Source organism: Myotis myotis, unplaced genomic scaffold, assembly GCF_014108235.1.
Source record: "Myotis myotis isolate mMyoMyo1 unplaced genomic scaffold, mMyoMyo1.p scaffold_m19_p_3, whole genome shotgun sequence".
Taxonomy (NCBI): Eukaryota; Metazoa; Chordata; class Mammalia; order Chiroptera; family Vespertilionidae; genus Myotis; species Myotis myotis.
Genome location: NW_023416335.1, coordinates 194,979,368 through 194,994,991, shown reverse-complemented (window position 1 = coordinate 194,994,991; position 15,624 = coordinate 194,979,368). Strand labels below are relative to the sequence as shown.

At 37.8% G+C, this 15,624-nt stretch overlaps 2 protein-coding genes across 6 annotated transcripts in view; one reads left to right on the top strand and one right to left on the bottom strand.

Moving 5' to 3' along the window:
- CDK17 (cyclin dependent kinase 17) overlaps nucleotides 1-1,858 on the top strand; it is a 90,268-nt gene extending 88,410 nt beyond the window's left edge. For 2 of the 3 annotated variants that reach the window (XM_036301854.1, XM_036301855.1), the window contains exon 17: nucleotides 133-1,858. In XM_036301854.1, coding sequence (XP_036157747.1) covers nucleotides 133-170 — 38 coding nt within the window. In that variant the 3' untranslated portion in view covers nucleotides 171-1,858. The remainder of the gene's footprint in view (nucleotides 1-132) is intronic. The other variant, XM_036301853.1, reaches the window with a different exon arrangement.
- A 5,484-nt stretch (nucleotides 1,859-7,342) lies between these two features.
- Nucleotides 7,343-15,624, bottom strand: part of ELK3 (ETS transcription factor ELK3) — a 62,824-nt gene continuing 54,542 nt past the window's right edge. For all 3 annotated transcript variants that reach the window (XM_036297081.1, XM_036297080.1, XM_036297082.1), the window contains one exon: nucleotides 7,343-9,884. In XM_036297081.1, coding sequence (XP_036152974.1) covers nucleotides 9,786-9,884 — 99 coding nt within the window. In that variant the 3' untranslated portion in view covers nucleotides 7,343-9,785. The remainder of the gene's footprint in view (nucleotides 9,885-15,624) is intronic.

Sequence of the window (15,624 nt, the reverse complement as noted above, 5' to 3'; positions counted from 1 at the left end):
ACAGTATTGATCACTCTTACCGTGGAAAATTAGCTTTGCTGGTGGGAACATTAGCATCCTAGAGTCACCAAGTACTGTATGTGGGATAAAATTGAACCTCGAACTGCCTCATAAAATGACTTTATATTTTAGGACATGGGAAGAACAGAAGACAGAGCATGCTCTTTTAAGTCTGATAACATGGTTTCAAGCCCAGCCCCCAGCCTTTCTTATCAATCAAGGACTCAGATCTGAAGGCAATTATTTCTTTTGGTGGACTTGGAATCTCCGTTTGTCTACACTGTCCTCTTCACAGTGGAGTCTTTTTATTTCAGACCTACAGATTGTTTTTATATTTGTTGTCACAGTGTGACAATTTTTTTGTACAGTTGGTTTTAAGGTCTTCTCTGCCATTAGAGCCATTAGGTTACAGCTATTGATGTAACTTTAGCTGCAATTTTTGTGCAGGACTGAAACACAGTGCATTATTTATTGCGGAATTATTGCTGCTAAATAACTACTGTCTGTTTATTTAACACAACAGTTGAATGCCTGAAGAAGTTGCAGTGGCTTTATTATGTGAATGCATCTGTTTCTCCTCATGAATTGTTTTACTGCTGCATTTTTGTTTGTTTTTAAAATTAAACTGCAGTGTTTTCTGGAATGTAAATTCAGCTTTGCTTAACAGTAAAATAAGTGAGCCATCTTGAACACTCTAAGTTCATGCTATATAATCTATATAATTTTTTTTTATTGAACATTGGCAAATAGAATAGCTAAGAAATTGATAAGCACGTTATGTTTAGGTAAACGCAATGCAGAAGTTGATTCAAGCAAGTGAACACCTGACATTTTGGGGGATCTCACATTAGATACCAGAAAATTAAAGCACCAAAATTATTTATTTTTACCTTTCCTCATTTTAGAAATATTTACTGCATATTATTGGATATTTTTTACTAATACACTTATCTGTTTTACATCGTGCTTTAATTTAGTTCAGAATAAACCATACAAGTCCAAACATGAGAGGTCTTGTTTGTTTTAAATATAATTCTTTTATTAGACAGGATGATATATCATTGAGGAACAATTTATTTCATTTGGGGGTTGTCTGTATGTGTGTATTTTAATAACATGCACTTGGAATCAGCTGAAAGCTGTAATATGTCTTTGAAATGAGCCATGATAAATACAAATGAGAGAAAAGAGAGCTTAGAGGATTGTTTTAAAGCATTGTAGATATTATCTGTTTACCAGATACAAAATTACAGTTTTAATTATGCATCTCTTTGAACATCACAAACACACCTTGGTGTTGGTAATAATGTTTTAAGCATTTGTGTTAACTTTTAGGACTATTTGTTTAGTGCATCTTACAAACTACGAATCTTAATTGGTATATTTTGAGGTGGTCATGTAAATTTTTGGCTTATATATCATGAAAATAGTCATAACTTAATTTTCTTCCTGATATTCATTCACTGTAAAACATTCAGGGGTCCTACCATTTCTGTTCAGGAAATCTTGTAGTTTATTGTTATTTAACAGTATTAAGTGAATTTTTGTATATTTCATTTTAACTTTATTTGTGAATAGTGATTGTGGCATGTTTAGGGTGTTATTTTAATATTTCATGATAGTGAAATTTTAATTTTTTAAAAAAAATTTCTGGAAGAAACAGATTTATGTGTAATGGTGAATATTGGACCACTACTGCTTTTCACATTTGTAAATAAGTTTTATGTTAAACCCTGTAGCTTAACAAACTGCTGTTATTTCTAACTGACAGACATGTATTAGAAGGTTATAAATATTATGTGAAATTCCTCCCTTTTGTTTTGAAATTTATAATAACAAAATCTTCATGTTGTTAAGATGTGGTTTTGTTGTCACAGTTCTTTCTGGGGGAAAAAGGCTATGGTGTAGGATGGGATCACTTTTTTTTATGAGACTCATTCTTAAGGTAATGAAGTCTCATGCCATTAATATTTAATTTATATCTGTCCTGGTCAAACTATAGTAATCTCTACTGTAGTTTTAAAGGATAGCATTCAATTATAATGTGTGATATATTGTATTTCAGAGGTTATATATTTGATTTGTTGCAAATTTGACATATTCATAAGTTTGATTCTTGTATATAAAATGTGAAGAAATATAACCCAGTAGTTATGTAAAATTCTTCTTCTTAGGAAGTCTTAGGAATGTTTATTTTATTAAGGAATTTTGGTGGGATTTTTTGTTTGCTTATTTGTTTTGTATTTTGGGGAGCTGTTGTGGGTTTTTTTATATACTTGAGTACTATTCAGATCCTAGAAACTCTTCAATGAAGAGAATTGAACTTCAGAAATTTTTTTGAAATTTTTATTGAATTTATTGGGGTGACATCCTATATAACAAAAGGGTAATATGCAAATAGACTGAACGGTAGAACAACCGACCAACCAACCAAAGCGTAATATGCTAATGATATGCTAAGGCTGCTCAACCGCTCACTATGACATGCACTGACCACCAGGGGGCAGACAGTTGACCAGTCGCTATGACATGTACTGACCATCAGGGGGCAGATGCTCCAACCGGTAGGTTAGCTTGCTGCAGGGGTCCGGCCAATCGGGACTGAGTGAGATGGGCTGGACACACCCTGGAGCCCTCCCGCAGTCCCTCCCTGGCTCGATCGTGACCTGGTGGGGTTCCTCAGCCTGGCCTGTGCCCTCTCGCAATCTGGGACCCCTTGGGGGATGTCAGAGATCTGGTTTCAGCCCAATCCTGCAGGCCACTCCCCTTAGGAGGGTGCCAGATGCAGAGCTCATGGCTGGTGAGCACTGCTGCAGCAGCGCAAGCCTCTCCCAATCAGCACTGATAGGGTGCGAGCCCACGGGAGGCACAGTGGGGCCGGGATGAGCGGGAGCGGCAGGTAGGAGCTGCAGGGAGCATTGGACTGCAGGTTTCAGCCTGATCCCTGCAGGTCACCCAGGGGGAACCCACTGGTGCACGAATTCATGCACCGGGCTTCTAGTTGGTTAATAAAATTATATAGGTTTCAAGTGTACAGTCCTAAAAATATTTATCTGTATATTGTATTGTGTGTTCACCACCCAAATTGTTGTGAGGTTTTTTTTTGTTTGTTTAATCCCTTCACCTTTTTCACCCAGTCTCCCAACCTCCCCCCTCCTCCATCCCCTCTGACACTTGTCAGTCTGTTCTCTGTATTTATGAGTCTGTTTCTATTTTAATTTATTTTGTTCATTATATTTCACATGTAAGTGAAATCATAAGGTATTTGTTTTTCTCTGACTGGCTTACTTCACTTAGCATAATGCTCTCCAGGTCCCTGCATGCTGTTGGAAAAGGTAAGATTTTCTTCTTTTTTACAGTTGAATAGTATTCTATTGTGTAAATGTACTAGTTTTTTTATCCACTCATCTGATGGGTACTTGGGCTGCTTCCAAATCTTGGCTATTGTAAATAACACTACAATGAACATAAAGATGCATATATTCTTTCGAATTAGTGTTTTGGGTTTCTTCAGATATAGTTCCAGAAATTGCTGGGTCATAAGGCAGTTCCTTTATTAATTTTTTGGAAACTCAGAAATTTTGAATCTTGAACACTTAACGATTTGTCTTAAATTGATAATGTTCTTAAAGATGAAACAGGATGACTTGTTTTTCTTCCAAGTGACGTTGTTTTCTGGAATATAAACTCATTGAATTTGTCACTTTATATAGAAGTAGCTGGATTTTTATTGGTGCTTTATCGGGTGATGTTTAAAGTCTTGTTAACATGCTATAATTACTATCTTTTGGATTCAAGACAATTTATGGAGGGTTTTTTTAGTGTTTTGGTTTTTTTTTACTATCTTTTTAATAGTGGTAAAATCTGTATAATGAAAAATTTGCCATTTTTTACTCATTATAAATATGCAGTTCAATGGCATTAGATTCACAATATTGGACAGCAATTACCACTATTTCCAAAATTTTCATCACTCCAAACAAAAGCTCTGTACCCATTAAATAAGCCCTCATTTTTCCCATACCCCAAGTCCTTAGTAACCTCAAATATACTTTTTGTTTCTGAATTTGCATATTCTAGATATTTCATAAAAGTGGAATCATATTGTATTTATCCTTTTGTGTCTGACCTGTTTCACTTAGCATAATGTTTTCAAGGTTTAATGATGTAGCATGTCAGAAATTCTTTTTTACACGGCTGAATAATATTCTGATACGAATATACGATGTTTTGTTTATCCATTCATCTGTTGATGGACCTTGGGTTTTTCTCTCCTTTCGATTATTGTGGACATTGGAAGCTTTTGTTGAGTCCTTGTTTACCAAATTCTTTGAGTTTATATACTTAGGATTGGAATTGTTTGGTTACTTAGTAACTCTATGTTTAACTTTTTGAGGAACTGCCAAACTGTTTTCCAGAGCAACTACACTATGTTACATTCCCAATGGTAATGTGAGAGTTCCAATTTCTCCTCATCTATCGCCAACACTTGTTGTTATTATTATTGTACTAGAGACCTGGCAGAAATTCGTGTGCAGGTGGGGTCCTTTGGCCTGGCCAGTGATTGGGCTGATCAGGGCCGTCTCGTGGGAGTTTGGCGGTGGGAGCGCACTGACCACCAGGGGGCAGCCCCTACTTTGAGTGTCTGCCCCCTGGTGGTCAGTGTGCATCATAGCTACTGGCCGGTCATCTAGTCATAACAGTCACTTAGGCTTTTATATATATAGATTCATTCTAATGGGAACTTGTGGTTTTTTCATTTCCCTAGTAACTATTGATGTTGAGTATCTTTTCATCTGTTATTTGTATATCTGCTTTGGAGAAAAATGTGTATTCAAGTCCATTGCCCATTTTTAAATTGTGTCACCTTTTTGTTGTTGAGTTGTAGTTTTTTTTGTATATTCTACATATTAGACTCTTATGAAGTATATGATTTGCAGTTTCTTCCAGTCTGTGGATTGTCTTTCACTTTCTTAACAGTGTCATTTTGGTGTGCAAAAGTTTTAATCCTAATGAAGTCCATTGTATCTATTTTTCTTTTGTTGCCTCTGCTTTTGGTGGCATATTTGTGAAACGATTGCCAAATCCAAGGTCATGAATATTTTCCTGTTTAAGGTTTTTATACTGTTACTGCTTACATTTAGAGCCCTAATCCATTTTTAATTAATTTTTGTATATGGTGTCAAGTAGGCCCAACTTATTCTTCTTCATGTGAATATCTAGTTTTCCCAGCACTATTTGTTGAAAAGACTATTCTTTTCTCTCTGATCTTGGCACTCTTGTTGAAAATCAATTGACCATAGATGTGAAGGCTTATTTTGGCTTTCTTTATTCTATTCTGTTGGTCTAAATCTCTGTCCTTTGCCTGTACAATGTTTTGATTACTTGTGATTTTGTAAGTTTTTAAATCAAGAAGTGTGAGTTGTTTTTGTTCATATAAGTATTGTTTTGACTCTTGAGGTCCCTTAAAATTCTATATAAATTTTAGGATGAAATTTTTTTATTCTGGAAAAAGAAAATGTCATTGGGATTGTAATAGGAATTGCATTGAATCTGTAGGTCCCCACTTTGGATCTTAACAATGTTGTCTTCTAATACATGAACATAGGATGTCTTTAATTTCTTGTAGCAATGTTTCATGTTTTCAGTGTACAAGTCTTGTGTCGTCTTGATTAAATTTATTCATTATTATATTTAACTAGAGGCCCGGTGCATGAAATTCGTGCATGGGTGGGGTGGGGGGTCCCTCAGCCCGGTCTGCACCCTTACGCAATCCGAGACCGCTGGCTCCTAACCGCCCACCTGCCTGCCGGCCTGATCACCCTTAACCCCTCTGCCTGCTGGCCTGGTTGCCCCTAACTGCCCTCCCCTGCTGGCCTGATTGCCCTAACTGCCCTCCCCTGCCAGCCTGATCACCCCTAACTGCCCTCCCCCACTGGCCTGATCGCCCCTAACTGCCCTCCCCTGTCAGCCTGATCACCCCTAACTGCCCTCCCCTACCGGCCTGATCGCCCCTAACTGTTCTCCCCTGCTGGCTTGATTACCCCTAACCACCTCTGCCTCAGCCCCCGCCACCGTGGCTTTGGAAGGAAGGCAGGACAACCGGAAGATGTCCAGTCGACCCCAGTCTAATTAGCACATTACCCTTTTATTAGTATAGGCTAGAGGCCCGCTGCATGAAATATGTGCACTGTGGGGGGGAGTCCCTCAGCCCAGCCTGCACCCTCTCCAACCTGGGACCCCTCGGGGGATGTCCAACTGCCGGTGTAGGCCCGATCCCACAGGAATCCTTCTTACATTCCAGGACTGCTGGCTCCCAACTGCTCGCCTGCCTGCCTGCCTGCCTGCCTGCCTGCCTGCCTGCCTGCCTGATTGCCTCTAACCACTTCTACCTGCCAGCCTGATCACCCCCTAACCACTCCCCTGCCAGCCCAATCACCCCCAACTGCCCTCCCCTGCCAGCCCAATCACCCCCAACTGCCCTCCCCTGCCAACCTGGTCGCCCCAACTGCCCTCCCCTGCAGGCCTGGTCACCCCCAACTGCCCTCCCCTGCTGGCCTGGTAGCCCCTAACTGCCCTCCCCTGCTGGCCTGATTGCCCACAACTGCCCTCCCCTGCCAGCCATCTTGTGGCAGCCATCTTGTGTGAGGGTGTGACGGTCGATTTGCATATTACCTCTTTATTATATAGGATATTGTAGCTAGAATGGTTTTCTTAAATTTTTCAGGTTTTTTGTTGCTAGTATGTAGAAATACAAATTATTTTTACATGTTTTGTATCCTACAATTTTGCTCAGTTTATCAGCTCTAACTTTTCTTTGGTAGATTCTTTAGGGTTTTTTACATATAAGATATCTACAAATAGTTTTATTTCTTCTTTTCTCATTTGGATGTTTTTGTGTGTTTTTTTCTTTCTCTCCCCTCTTCCTCCCTTTAGGCTAGGACTTGCAGTACTGTGTTGAATAGAAACAGCAACAGAGGATATCCTTATCTTGTTCCTAATATTAGGGGAAAAGATTTCAGTCTTTAACCATTGAGTATGATACAAGTTGTAGCTACAAGAATAAAGGGTAATTTTTCCCCCTCCTCCATCTCAATATAGAACAGTTGCTAGAACTTAAGATTTTAAAGATCAGGGGACATTTTTTAAACCCATTTCCTTCTCTCCAATTCATTTTCAATAATTTTGTTTCCTTAAGTATCTGTTCAAAGCAGATTACATATACAGAGCATGTTTTGATAATATACCATATTTAAGTCTAGACAACTCATTTTCTAAAGTGTACTCATATGGAAAAGTGAAATTTGGATTATCCCAAATAAATGGAAGTAAACTGACCCACTTGCCTTTTATCACAAAGTATTTATTGAACAAAAATAATATAACAGTAAAAATGATACATATATGAAAGGGAATGAAGATTTGCAGTCAGAGAAATGATGTGTACAAAGAGACCAATGTTTAGATAATAGTTCTATAAAACTTGAGCCTTATCAATTTAACACTGATCAAGCAGACATATAAAAAGGAAGAAAAAATTTAATATGTTCTGTGAAACCTATTGTCTAAAATAGTTGATTAAAAAAAAAACAAACCACACACATACACACGTGTAGAATGAGGCAGAGCTTTAAGGGTTATACTTCAATACCTCTAGTTCTCTATTCGTGTTATAGTGAGTTTTTGAATTACGGTATTTTTCCATTTCCAATAAATGAAGCTAGGTTGTATGTTAATAGTATTTGGAGGAAGGGAATACAAGAATCAGAGATAGTCATTTGAGTTTTCCAGTCAGTATTTACATTTAAAAATATTTTGGTTGTGATATTTGTACATAGGACTTCCTTTTTAATTAGTTTCTCTAAGACTCTTGCATTTGGAGTGCATCCTTCTCTTATCTGACAGTTTTTTAATGCTGTCTTTTTTGCCTAACATATAGTTTTGGATTGGTAGTTACAGCTGAGATGGGGAAGCAGAACTGGTCTGGGCTCTGGGCACTGTTACTCCGATAAGCTATGTGATCTTACGCAGCTTCTCCTGTGCAACTGTCCGCATCTGGAAACCTGGGTAGGACACATTCTCAGTAAATATCAGCTGGACCAGCTATTTTGTCCAGAATTATCCTTAGCCCATGACAGTAGTGTCTGTTTGTGGATTCTGGAATCAACCCCATTATTTTATTTTCAAAGGTGCATACTGAAATGTTTGGGGTTTTCCTCCAAATAAGGGCATACATCCCTCACATAGAGATGCTCAATTCCAATTGAAAATCTCAACATTTATATCATAACAGAATTTTAAATTTTTTTGAAAATCCGAGGAATGTGTTTTTACAAGCTTTGTTTTATTTATCCCTGCTATTTAATGCCTGGTTTGGAGCAATTAATTATTTAGCCACATGTTAAATTGGTTTCTGTTACTTATAGTTAAGGATGATAATTAATCTGATCTTGAATTGCAAGCACTGGGCACTTTCCAGTTCTTTTACCATTAGAACTTTCATAATGTACAGAAAGATGCCTTAGATGGGTGCCTGCTGATTTTTTGAAGGAACAGAAAATACATTCCTATTGTCCCTGCTCTCCACTACACAAAAGAATTACTGTTTAGTGTTCCACATTGTTACATAATCAATTCAACATTGATGAGGTTTCTGAAGAATCTTACATTTGTTGCATCAGGTTTCCTTCATTCTCACCCTAAATTTAGCAATAACCGCTCAGGTTTCCACAAGCAAGACCATACCCATACACATGAAGATACCTGGTATTACAAGATTTTTCTTCATTTTTTGTTTTCATCACGAGTCTGTGAGCCTCTTTCAAAGGATAGGCTTTTTAAATGTTAATAGTTCAGGGGGTTTAGAGAAACCTTACCTCATAACGATATAGGAAATGTATTGGAGGGGTGTGATTCTTTATGGAAAACTGGAAGAACCAGGGCTAATTTCTTGAACTAAGGATATGCTAACCTCGGAAATACTCCAGGGGTATGGATAGAATAAACTTGTAGCTTTTCCATCAGGTGGTTTTGTTTGGGAGGAGTCTAAAAGATTGTAAACAGCTGGTAAACAGCTGGGAGGCTAGCCTTTCAAAGTTCCTTTCTTTAAAAATGCACTTTCGAACATTTTCTGTCATGAATGTTTATTGTCTAAATATGGCTTAGTTTTTTCTTATAAAAACATTACTTGGACATTACATTTATTGAATTTCAGTTCAAAAGAGGCTCTAAGGCAATTCTTATAATTGAAAGCAAAAGAGAAAAAGTAATATGAATATGCTTTCATATTGCCTACTTGTGAAAAATAATAAAATTCTACTAGAGAGCTGTTTGATACTAATCTTTGTCTTTCAAACATTTTCTCTAAAAAATATATAAATCATTTACATTAAACTAAATGCAAGGGAAGGCACAGCTGGTTATAGTGTATAAGCACAGTTCAGCATATGCAGAATTAAAGCGAAAAAGCTTCACATCCTTATTAGTTACACTGAAAGCCATTAAGAAAAGTTCTTCACTGTCAACAGTGTTCAACACTTAAGAGCTAAGAAGATATAAAAACAAAAACATTAAAATTCACTTAATGCAAAACAGATTTTCATATATACTTGAATATAAAAAAAAGTTTTAAAAATGCTAACATATATCTAGACCATCCATGTTATGAAAAGTGCAAACCAAATTAACAGGATTTCACAAAGTCCTTCTCATGACACAGGTAAACTAGCCCATGGGGACAAATTTGCTTCATCAGTGAATGAGTCTTTCATTGTGGCCAGATGTCATCAGGACTTCTGAGAGGTCGAAGAAAGCAGTACTGGAGAAGCAGCTCTGTCCAGGCTGGGGATTGGCACTGGCATGTGGCCATTGAGCAGTGTTGGGAACTGGTGGGGACAAAAGATTTCCAACAATTACAAATCTATTGGGAAGAACTTGAGTTCTTTACATTCCTAGATAGACTACAGTGGCTCAGTTCTGTCATCACCGTTGTGATAAAGGTAAGTTGCAAATGAGTAACTGGAAGAGGATAATGAGATCAGGATTATGTACAGCAAACAGAAGGGCACAGAAAATTATTTTTTCATAGTAGCCTAGGTATATAAAATATGTACTTCATTTGTTGAAGTATGTTCTAACACTATTTTTTAAAGACTCCAAACTACTGCTCTAGCCAGTTTTGCTCAGTGGTTGAAGCGCTAGCCCGTGGACTGAAGGGTCCTGGGTTCGATTCTGATCAAGGGCATGTACATCAGTTGCAGGCTCAATACCCATCCCTGGTTGGGGTGCGTGTGGGAGGCAACCAATCAATGTGTGTCTCTCTCTGTCTCTCCCTCCCTCCCACTCTGTCTAAAAGTCAATGGGAAAATAATCCTTGGATGAGGATTAACAACAACAAAAAGATTCCAAGCTACATGGAATGTTGTTTTAATATTTAAAAAATTAATTTTGAAAACCACAACTGACTCTTTACATATAAAGCAGTAATTTCTAATACTGTAATTTGAAATTAGCCATAAACTTTCCAGAGTACTACAAAGTTGCTTCCCTGTAACTATTAAAAATGAGGAATGTTTTTATCTTAAAAGATTTAGAGCCGAAACTGGTTTGGCTCAGTGGATAGAGCATCAGCCTGCGGACTGAAAGGTCCCAGGTTCGATTCCGGTCAAGGGCATGTACCTGGGTTGCGGGCACATCCCCAGTAGGAGATGTGCAGGAGGCAGCTGATCGATGATCGATGTTTCTAACTATCTCTCTCCCTTCCTCTCTGTAAAAAAAATCAATTAAAAAAAATGTAAAAAAAAAAAAAAAGATTTAGAGAGCAAGAATCTCTTTATTTGGGGGCTGAGAAAGTATTCTTTCTAATTAAAAGCATAATATCAAACTTCACAGCGAGGTCACCCATACATGATGAAACTTAAAGAATAAAGTTAATTTCAGTATTACTGGTAACTAAGATGACAAACAGGATAAAGGTATATATGCTTTGATAACTTTCAGGTCTGAAAGAAGTACAACAGCTATATTCCAACTGAACAAGAAGAATTAAAGGCCTCAACTAGATGTTCATTGTCTCTAGGATGACATGTGTCAGAATGATCTCCCGGGGCCCTCTTCTAGTTTAATTTATCAGGACTTAATAGGAATTTAATATTAAACTTCATTTCAACAGTAAATATCAAACTAGAGTCCAGTACACATTAGAAGTACAATAAATATTTGTAGAACAAGTAAATGTACTTTCGTAATTTTCAAGCTACTTTTGTGACGTGTCTGGTGCCTTACAGTTTATCAAAGGTTGTCATTTCATTTGCTATCTAGAGCCTGTAAAGTTAAGTTTGGTTTTCCCCATTTTAGGGAGAAAACAAAGAATTCAGAAAAGTTCAGAATGTCTAAAGGTCATAGGTAATAAGCAGTAAAGCTAAGTTTTAAACTGCTTTCTGTGCCAAACTGCCCAATTTGTTTTTTGTAGGGCTTGAGGAGGGGAGTGTTGTCTAATTACTGTTTCAGTTTCTTCAATGGTTATTGGCATATATAGGTTTTTGTTTTCTGATTTTAGGTTTTTTATAGAATTTGATCCATTTCAACTGGGTTATAAAATCTACTTGCAAATCTGTGTTCCTAACCACTGATCCCACCTAGAGTAGTGATTTTCAACCTTTATCATCTCATGACATACATAAACTATCTTAATTAGTAAAATCCTGAGGTACTCCAAAAAAAAGATACAATTTTGATTCATTCACACCGGACAGCTACTGTTGTATTGGCTCTTTTCATTTTATTGGACAACCTAAGGGAAAAGAGGTCAGTGCCTGCCCCTCACTAGCCACATCTTGATGCTTTAAAAATTCTTGCATCATACTGGTTGAAAATCGCTGACTCAGGTAAACATTGGAAAAAGAGGTTTTGAATTTTCATTCTCTTAATTTATTTGTACCTCTTAGTGGTTCTGTCCATCTTAATGATGTTTGCAAAAGAGTCAGCTTTTGGGTTAGTCTTTGTTTTTAAAAATATATTCGTGATTTCTGCCCTTTTTTCTTTATTTCTATATGCTCAGTTGTCACAGTTTCTCTTGGTTAGCCTGCCTTTTCTGGCATGTGTCATAGCCATCTTTATTGGCACTAAACCTACCCCCTTGTCCCTTTTCTTAAATTTGTAACATTCCTCAAACTTTTCTCTTATACTGGACTTAGCAATCATTTCCTGTTGTTAGAAGGACCACCAATGTCTCTTCCCCACAAAATCTGCTCTTCTGTGTGTGCTTTTAAGTCAGTGAGGATGGTGGTTATGAGTAGTACAACCCTAAATTTGACTTAGAGCTTTGCCACTTAATAACATGTGATCTAGGTAAATGGAAGCAATATCTCTGGGCCTTAATTTCTTTAAATATTACTATTTTGAGTATTAAATGAGAAGCCACAAAAAGTGCTTATGTCTGTTATTAATAGCACTTTTTAATCACTTAGTGATCTTTCTAGAGATTGTCTTACTACCTCCAGCTTTAAAAGACTTCCATTATCACTTAAGAAATTAAGGTAGGAACTCCTGAGCATACTATTCAAGTCCCACAGCTACTTTTCCAATCTTGACTCCTACTACCCAGTACTTTCCTGAACAGACTGTGTACTTCCATATTGAAAAGCTCTATTCATCTAAAATGTGCTTTACTCTTTGATAAAATCCTATCCCTTCTTAGCTTAGCTCAGGTGCACCTCCTTGGAGCATTTGTCCACTACCCAGCAGAAAAGAGCTATTATTGTTGGGTTCTTATAGAACTTTGTTTACACATCTATTATTCACATACTATATAAACCCTAAGTCCCTGCCTCAGAGCATTACAAATATTTGCTGGATTATATTTATTGAATTTAAAATTATAGAAAACAATCTCAGTGAAAAGTTAATTAGCTTCACCTTGTCTCAAGATCTAGTTGTACTTGGTCGACTTATTCCAAATTTGATCAACATCTATTTCAAAAGTGGAACAGACATCCTACAGACAAACGTAAAATGCTCAACTGTCCAGCTGAAACTGATGTCACTTTATTTGTACATCAGGGTTGTATTTTTAGATTTAACACAACATGTCTTTGTCCTCTCTCTCCAAGACATGTCTCGATTACAAAGCATGCCTCTCCCAGGAAGGGAGATACCTTCTCTCCTTCCCCTCAGTTCTTCAGTATCTGCTATAACAGTTCTATCAGGGGACCTTCTGTGCAAAGACTTACAGCTCTGTCATCTGTCACTCTCCGGATTCTGAGCTACTTTTCTAATCATCACAGCAGGAAACTTTCCAGCGCCATTTAAGACTTAACTGTATTTTTTCTTCTTCCTCCCACGCATTTATAGCATATGAGAAAGAGGCTTGTTATTTTTTAAAGAAAATTATTTCCATTAGTTGAAAAGAGACACTGTTGATACTCATGGGAATTTTGAAAATCTATCATTTGAAGTGTCTAATTTTAAAAACCAAAGTATAGGGAGCATTTGCGATCTTGCTCCCTGGCATATGTCATGTTTGGCTCAAACTCTTATAAAAATTCTCCCCCCAAAAAGTATTATTCCTCTCACTATGTTTTGTTCTTTACTATATTCAAAACTGCTAATGTCAACTTTTACCTGCTTAGATACTAAACCTTTTCTAGCCCATACTCAACTGCTCTTATTATAGGAAGAGTAGTAATATTTGAAAAGATTTTTCCTTAGTCTCATGGACCCAAACCAAAAAGAGGGTCCAAGGCCCTGTCAGCTATCCAATCATGGTTGCATGGGTTGTACAGGGTGGGCAAAAGTAGGTTTACCATTTATATGGAAAATAATACAGTAAATAATAATACAAGAACAAACTTTTGTGTATGCACAACTGTAAATGTACTTTTGCCCAATGCAGTTTGAACAGCTTCAGAAGAGGGGGCAGGTGCATTTTGTAAAATTGAAATTGTGACCAGGTAGCCTTAAAATGCAGCAGTTTCTTCTGCAGAATTCTAAATGTAAATAGGGAATGACTGGTCTGCACCGGTTCTCCAAGTGTGGTTCCTGGAGCAGTAGATATGCTGATAATGCACAAAATCACTGAGGACACGACCCATTGTTCCTGTGGGGAGTATGGGCTAGAAAAGGTTGAGTATCTAAGGAGGCAAGATATGCCAAACAGCTTCCAAGTAATAGTTTCCCATGGCTTCCCTGGGAGGTCACCACGCCCTGCACCAACCAGGTGGCAGACTTTCCAGTAAGGAGGAAAGTCTACTGAGACATCTACTGAGTCCAGACATCTACTGAGTCCCACTGAGGCCCTACGTCGGAGTCTCAGGTTAGAGTAGTACTGCAGCCCATGCTGCTGTGGAGGGCACTACACAGACCACACAGCTCCTTTCTGCTTTACTCCAGAGCTCTGACCCGAGACACTGCTGCTCCAACTGCTTGCAGGAAGCAAGGTCTTAGCTTTCCATCAAGTTGCTCATCTAAACTTACTGAAACTATATTTGCTCACTGCTGTTTGCTTGCTTTTTCTAGTTTGTTTCCCTGCCTGAGGTAAAATGGCTATGAATCAACCTGTTGGCAAAACCATAGCTCAATTTCATGTAACGGGAAGAAGGGCCAGGAAGAGAAACCTTATTACTCCAGGGATACGGTGACATCGTGACACTCTACCTCCTCCCAACTAGGAAACCAGAGAAGCGAGATAGCAATCAAAACCACCCTAGCTCCACCTTTCCTCAAAGAACACCCTAAATCCCACTATGTACAGCTCCTTGGACCGAGGAGGTAACTATTAACCCTGACAAGCAAAATGACCCACTCAACAAAGCAGGGAGACCAGAACTTTTTAACACTTACTTTCTTAACAAATTCTTAGACATCCATCCATTCAGTCAGTCAACAATACTTACTGAGCATCGTTTGTGCGCCAAGCAATGTCCTAGATGCTGGTGGCACACCACAGTGAGCAAAGTACAGTTATGGCCTCCTGAGGGCCCACAGTCTATCATAGTGCAAACTGGCGAGTGCCAGATGCAACAGGATCAGAAGAGCTGTAAGTGACGTTGGGTGAGCCACACTAGGGGCAGGTATGGGGTGCAGGGTGGATGAGACAGGTGAGGCTAGAATTAGGTAAAGAGGGAGCTAGCACTTTGTCCAGTTTGCTCCATTCCTGTCCCTAGGATCCTTTCTGTTCTTCACTCATGTATTCAAACAGTAATATCTTTGTCAGTGAGGAACAGCCTGGATCTCAAAGAGGAAATAGTGATTTCCACTTGATAACAAGTGATGCTACTGCAAGATCCTAGTTTGTTAATGAATAATGAATGTGCTTACCTAGTTCAGGGAGTTTCACAAGATAAAGCCCTAAGACTTAGTTTTAATCAAATGCCCTGCATACTCCTTTTTTTTTTTTTTTTTTACTATGGAACAAGGAGAACTTGATTATGTATCATGGAATTATACAGGTAACTTTTCTATTGTAGCATGGAAAAAAATTGTTCACTATTTTTTATTTTAAGTGATCTCACTGTTGACTAATACAGTAATATTTTTAAGTATTATGAGATTTTTATAAGATATAATTTTTAAAGTTTTGCCTTTTCCTTAATAAATTTCCAGTTTTCCTAGTCAATGAAAATTCCA